Below are 6,690 nucleotides of genomic sequence, written 5' to 3'. Positions count from 1 at the left end.
TTTTCTTTTCTTGTATGTGTGTTGGGCTTCTGACGTGTTGTAAGTAGTACATTTTCCTTCTTTAATATTATTGCCCTTTAAAAAAATAATAAATTAATTAAACTCGTTGGGTATCTACTTAAAAGCTAAACATAAACTAGCATAGGAAGCAATTACCTTATATAAATTGCACTTTTTATAGTGAACATGTAATTTGAAGAATTAATATATGAAAACAATAAAAAAATAAGAAAAATTTTCGGGTCAATCCGAGAATGTACATTCGTGTCCGGATTAGCGTGTCTAACAAATTTTTTAGGTTTAGGTCATTTTCCGGTTTGTGTCAAATTTTCCGGTTCATGTCTAGTGGCGCCAACCCATGAAGATTATTCAACAGCTACCTTTCTAAGCACCACAACAATGCAAGCAAATGAACCAAAATGTCGAATAGCTAACTGCAAACAAAAATGGTTTGCCTACTTTGGAAACTGAAGTCGAGCAGGCAATGTTGGTCACATGAAAATGACCGGAATAAGCTTTGGAGAGTGGAGACTACCACAAAGACTCACTCCCAAAGTTCTTTAGCATATGGGCATTGAAAGAGTAAGTGGTTCTATGTTCTCATGTCAAGCTTATAAAAATGTCACAAGGATGAAGGCATGAATATACCCCTAGTGGCGAAAGTCAAAAGCGATGTAAGTAGCATCTAAACCGTTGATGATTATCCCAAGAATATACCCAGAGGCTTCCTTGTTCACAAGTTCAGTCATCCATTCGAAATGAAAATCCGAAGTTGTACAATAAATCTCAAGGGTCCATTAGCCCATCAAAATGTTGAATCCTTTTTTTCCTTTGGCATCAAGTTATGCCATTGAATGAATCGATAACCGCTACCCCTTGTTAAACTAGGCAATTTTGTAACTTATAAGCTCAAAAGGCCAAGGAAACAAGTCTCAGAAAGCGAATATCTCAGTCCAAACATCTTTCAGAAAAACGGTCTTTTATCTAATTTATGAAATATTGATTAAAAGTAATTTTCTTGAAGCAATATGCATTACTAAGACCATTTTTATCACCAACCTTTAGATTGGGTTGTTCACTAAATGACAAAAAAAATAATATTAAAAATTCTTGTAGTCTCACGACCCGGTTGAGCAAACAACCTGGGTCACAACCCACATTTTATTTAAATATTCATTTTTTCTTCTTTTCTTTTAAAAAAATTATTTTCTATATAATTTGTTTTTCTTTAATAATTTATATTATTTAACTTAATTTAAAATTTTAAAAACACAGCCTTGTTTAGTTTAATTTTATGAGCATTTCCATATAAATTTTGTTAAAAACGGAGCACTTTTAAAAACATGTATTTTTTATAATATTATTATATGTAAAATTATTTTTGTTACTTATAAAAATTCAAGTTTTTTTTTCTTTACAGAATTATGATATTTACAGAATAAACATTTTTTTAATTTTAATAAATTTTATAGAATAAATTAAAACCTAAATAAGATATATGTATTAAAATAATTGAGTTGGCTTGGGTTGTGAATGAAAGTGAAAAATTGAGTTAGGTTGGGTTGATTATATGTGGAAGAGAGAGAAATTAATTTTTTTATTAAAATATTGGGTTGTTGATAAAACTAGTCTTAAAGAGAAGCTAGATGGGTCGGTCATGACAAGCATGGGTCAAGATTGGGGGATCCGGGTCCTACACCTACTACTACCCGAATTCATTTATTTAGTTTTATAATTTTTCTTTCATTTTCTTTTAAAACAATTAAACCATTTTAATTTTCATTTATTTCAAGTTTTATAGTTTTCTTTTTACTTTGTGAACTATTTACAACATAGTTTACTAAAATGTAACAAACTATTTATTACATATTTAACATCATTAAATTTTATAATAAGTACGAACTTTCAAAACTGTTTTTATGTAACCTTTTAATAAAATGTCAAAGTGGACGTTAGTTACACAATTCATAAACTACCAACGAAATTGTATTATTATTATTATTATTATTATCATAAAAACAACACCGTACATCACACTAGGGGTGTTCAAAAGTATCCAAATTCGAATCCGTATCCGAATTATCCGATAATCCGTATCCGAACTATCCGAAATTTCGGATATCCGAAAATTCGGATATCCGAATCCCGGATATCCGAAAATCGGATTCGGATAGCATTTTTAGGATTTTTCTGATAGTTCGGATATCCGAACTATCCAAAATATTAAATTTAATATTTTTTTAATTTTAATATGTATACTGTATACATACAAGCCCTTATGTAAAACCCTAATTTCTAAACTTTCCCAACCGTTCCCTAACCCTCCATTCTGGAATATGGTCTCTACTCTCCAATCACTCAATCAATATCACCAAGGCACCACCTCCACTGCACGATTCGTCACCGCACCACCTCCGCTGCACTATCCGTCACCTTCACCACCTCCGGCACTAACCTCCGGCGCCGCTGCCACTATTCCGTTTGCACCAAATCCACCATGGCTTCACCTTGAACAATGGATTGTGTATTGTTTGTATCTTGAACAATTCGTGTTTAGGTTGTTAAATTGGAAATCTATTGTATTTAGGTTGTTGGATCGGAAATCTATTGTGTTTTGGTTGTTTTTTCTTTCTTTTTTCCGGTTATTTTTTTCCAGGTTTTCTTTCGGATATCCAAATCCGAAATTTCGGATACAGATTCAGATAGTGAAATTCACTATCCGAAAGGACCGGATATCCGAAACTTCAGATATCTGGTTTTGAACACCCCTACATCACAGTAGGCCGGACATTGCAATACATTATCCATGTCCACTGCAATCCAACACCCACCATGTAACATACACCAACTATTCACCACGGTTACAAATCAAAATGAACCAATTTATCACGTCAACGACACCCCACTCGGCCTATTTTTTGTCCAAATAAAACTTAGAGCTTTTATATCCCTTGTCACCTTTGTCGCATCAATGGGCTTGCTAAACACCGAAATGTTTCTTGTTTTCTACATTACCTAAAACAATACAAGATAAATAACATGAAAAAATTTCGCATTTTTCTTTGAAAAAGGTCTCACCCATGAAGTTCTTAATGTCTTGATTAAAAAAACCATAATATTTATCATTTAGGTACACAAATAACTCTCTCCACACGCACAACTAAAAATCTAAACTTTGATTAGGGACTAATAAGCTCCATTGACTAAATAAGCCAATAATTGTGTTAGGTTCTTAGCATTCCATTTTTCCATTACAGCGACAAAACTCAAGAAACCGCCACCATGTCCATCTATTATTAATATTTTTGTATCAGAATCCACCATGTCTTTGGCATTATATACTCACCAACTTCCCATTATTTAAATCATTTCATAACTTCATGTAGGTACATCAATTTCTTGGCTTTCTTGGCCGACTCATTCGACAAAACAATAACCCAAATCAATCCAATTCCTTTCTGGGTTTCGTGAATCAACCCAATTCCTTTCTGGGTTTTGTTCCTCACCGATCAAACCCTAATGGGTCGAAGGCAGATCGACTCAGAACCCACGCGTTGGGTCTCACTGATCCTCTTATTAATGGGTGTGTTTTCTTGCTCGCTTGTGTACATGTTCATGTCTGTGATCTTGAGACCCAGTGATAATAATAACAATAATAATGGTTTATCAATTTCGGAAGCTGAATCTGTGGTGGGAAGTGATGGTGGGTGTTGCAGAGGGATTGATAAGCTTGAGCTGTGGGGTGCTGCTGTCAAGTGGGGTTCGGATTTTAAGTTCAATTCGTCTGTTGAGTGTTGTGATGCTTGTAAGGCCATGTGTAATGGTGAAGGTGGGACTTGTTTGTGTGATTCTTGGGTGTTTTGTGCCGATCGTCAGGCTTGCGGGTCGAAATTTGGTGAGGTGAGCTGCAATTTTGACTTTGATCTTTGACTTTTTCAAGAATTGTGATTATTGTTTGATTATAATAATAGAATAGTTGAATTTGGTTATTGTGTTGCAATAACATTTGTGTTAAATTATACATATTTTGTGTGAAGTAAAAAATTTGATAGTTAGGTTTCTGTTTTATCCTTTTATTTTTTTTGACCAAGTGCAAGTCTTGTAATTATAACAGCCATAGATTTATTATTATTGCTAAACCACTAAATATCAAGTTTGGTCTTTTATTAATATGGGTCTCATTTACTTGATTTGCAGAAAATCTTGATGAGACCCATTAAGGTAAATGGTGTAAACCGTTGGTATATCCCCGACCCCCCTGTATTTTTTTTTTGCGCACTAGTGTAAATTTACCCATTTTTCAAATGGAAATTTTTATACGTAGTCTAAATTTACCCGCTTTCGACCGCAAATTTGAAATCCCCCCCGCCCCCGGGGAGGGGGGGGGGCGACATTTTCGCCCAAGCTTTTCCACTGAGTATATGGATGCTCGTGTTAGTATATTTGAATGTGATTGTTAAATTTTCTTGGTTCAGTGTTGGTTGAAGAAACAAACGGATCCTTTGGCTCCCGATAGGCAACAAGCAGGAGACAACACAATTTGGACTTCTGGCCTTGTTTATGGTAAAGGAGAGGTAATCAAACATGTTTTCCATTATTCGTTTGATAAGTTACAGGAGAATTCCGGAATGTTGACTTCTGAAGTCAAACTTTGCAGCTTTAAATCCAAAATAAGATTTTTCACAATCACGATGGCAAAAACATATCACTATGTAGCATTATTTTAAGTTCAACGTGTTTATCAATTTTTTTTTTGTGTGAAAATTATAAACTCTGGATTAATATTGGAGTTCCTCTAAGTCGTTATACTCTTTATCTTCTTACCGCCGATATATATACCAGATACAGTTTCGTGCAATTAACAATAGGCGCTGACTTGGTTCTTTTTTCATGTTCCTCTTCGCAGGGTATTGTGAAAATGAAAACACAACACGGCACTCTTCACATCAAAGTAAGTTAAAACTCTAAAAAAACCTTCCGAATTTTGTTTTATCTCAGTTTTGTTCGTCCGTTGAACATAAACAAACCCGAACACGTCTTAGTAATGAATGAACACGAACAGGAAAACCCCATTTGCTTAGTTGTTCGTGTTCTATTGTTTGTTCAGTTAAAAGTTAAATGAACGAACACAAACATGCTCCGTTCGTGTTCGTTCGGTTTGTTTGTAAACCTAGATACTTTTGTGTGATGATTATTTTCATTTTCATTTTCTTTTACATTATTCTAATTTCTAAAAGAGCAATAAATGGTTTTGTGCAGCTTCTCCCCGAATGTGCGCCGCATTCAGTCATGTACATTCTTGAGTTGTTGACCTTTCGCCATTGTGTGGGCTGCCAATTCTATCGAGCCGAAGGCCGCGGTGAATCTTGGGATTCAAAAGGAAATCACTTAAAATCGGTAATACTTTTAACCCTCTTTCAAAATGCATTACCTTTACAAGTTTGACCAAAAAAGTCAACACATTTTGACTGCTACATTTTCGTTTGCAGGCCTCATTTGGACCTCCGTTTGCATTAATTCAAGGAACACTTGAAGCTGAAGGAGTTACATTTAAAAAGATACCAACCGAAGAATGTCCAGTCATCCAACGTGGCTCAGTTGCATGGATCGATTCGGGCCCGGAATTCTTTATCAGTTTGGCGAATCATGAAGAGTGGAAAAATACGTACACGGTTTTTGGATATGTTCTTCCTGAAGACATGGAAGTTGCAGAGAAAATTGCTGCCCTTCCCGCAACCCCGGATATTTGGAACAATATTAATGTGTCGGTTTTGGAGAAACCGGTGTCGTTTTCGTTTAGTAGGGTTGACAAGGTTGCAAAGTAGAGACTTTGTGGTTTAAGCTGTTATCATTTTGACATTGATTTTGTGTTTTCATGGCTAGAGGCTTGTTTAAAAGAGGAGACATTTATACACCATTCTGATGGATAGGAAGGTACCACTTGAATTTGGTTGATTTTATAACAGTTATGTCGATTTATACTATATTTTACATGTAGATAAAAATAAACAAGTTGTATTCAAATTTACGTGAAACGTTATATATTAAAGGTAAATTGAATTTTAAAAATGTAAAAGATAACTCATTGATCGATAATTATCTATATGATTTTATGTGATCAAGAACACTTATAATTTTCATTTTCGTTGCCAGTGACGATCTAACTCTAGTGGAGAAGTCACTTCATCTGACTTTTAACCTTTTTCAATTTCAAAATAATTTTATAAGATTTTGATTGAAAAAAAAAATCATTTAATCAATTATGATTTTGACTTTTAACCTTTTCTGTTAACTAAAGTGAAACTTCTAACTAATATTGGATATCTTATCTTACCTTACTCTTTTGATAAAGTAAACTAATGAGGCTTAGGTGTCAAGCATACATTCAATTTTAGCATAATTTTTCTTTTAATAATTTAATCTTTCATCCTAGCTATCCATAGGCCATGGATTAAAGCCATTTTGAAAATTGGGTTATAAATCGGTCAAGAAATTAAAACTAAAATATTGAGTAAAGATCAAACTAGTAGGATGTGAAAGTTAAACAAGTAAAAAAATAGCCAATTTTTTTTTCTAGGATCGGCTTGTTCATTTGATGTCCAGTTTTTTCCATGGACACTAATACACTATATGTATATGCTGCGTCATCCAGGATAACTAGCATGCGTGGTCTAAACTTGTTAATATTGG

General features: G+C 34.1%; 1 protein-coding gene across 1 annotated transcript; it reads left to right on the top strand.

Moving 5' to 3' along the window:
- The first annotated feature begins 3,408 nt into the window (after nt 1-3,408).
- LOC143531916 (uncharacterized) lies at nt 3,409-5,984 on the top strand. Its single transcript, XM_077027100.1, has 5 exons — nt 3,409-3,900; nt 4,476-4,574; nt 4,907-4,951; nt 5,260-5,397; nt 5,490-5,984. The coding sequence occupies exons 1-5, from the start codon at nt 3,520-3,522 to the stop codon at nt 5,823-5,825; spliced, it is 999 nt and encodes a 332-aa protein (XP_076883215.1). The 5' UTR covers nt 3,409-3,519; the 3' UTR covers nt 5,826-5,984.
- The last annotated feature ends 706 nt before the right edge of the window (nt 5,985-6,690 follow it).

Source organism: Bidens hawaiensis, unplaced genomic scaffold (assembly GCF_021521415.1).
Source record: "Bidens hawaiensis isolate Kalapana, Puna unplaced genomic scaffold, B.hawaiensis_p1.1 tig00009285_1, whole genome shotgun sequence".
NCBI classification, from domain to species: Eukaryota; Viridiplantae; Streptophyta; class Magnoliopsida; order Asterales; family Asteraceae; genus Bidens; species Bidens hawaiensis.
This window is presented reverse-complemented; position numbering and strand designations above follow the sequence as displayed.

What these genes read in the sequence shown, in the direction of transcription:
- LOC143531916 (XM_077027100.1), top strand. Translation starts at nt 3,520, where the DNA reads ATGGGTCGAAGGCAGATCGACTCAGAACCCACGCGTTGGGTCTCACTG. An exon ending in TTGTTTATGGTAAAGGAGAG is followed by an intron (nt 4,575 to 4,906) that starts GTAATCAAACAT and finishes TCCTCTTCGCAG; the next exon opens with GGTATTGTGAAAATGAAAAC. An exon ending in ACGGCACTCTTCACATCAAA is followed by an intron (nt 4,952 to 5,259) that starts GTAAGTTAAAAC and finishes GGTTTTGTGCAG; the next exon opens with CTTCTCCCCGAATGTGCGCC.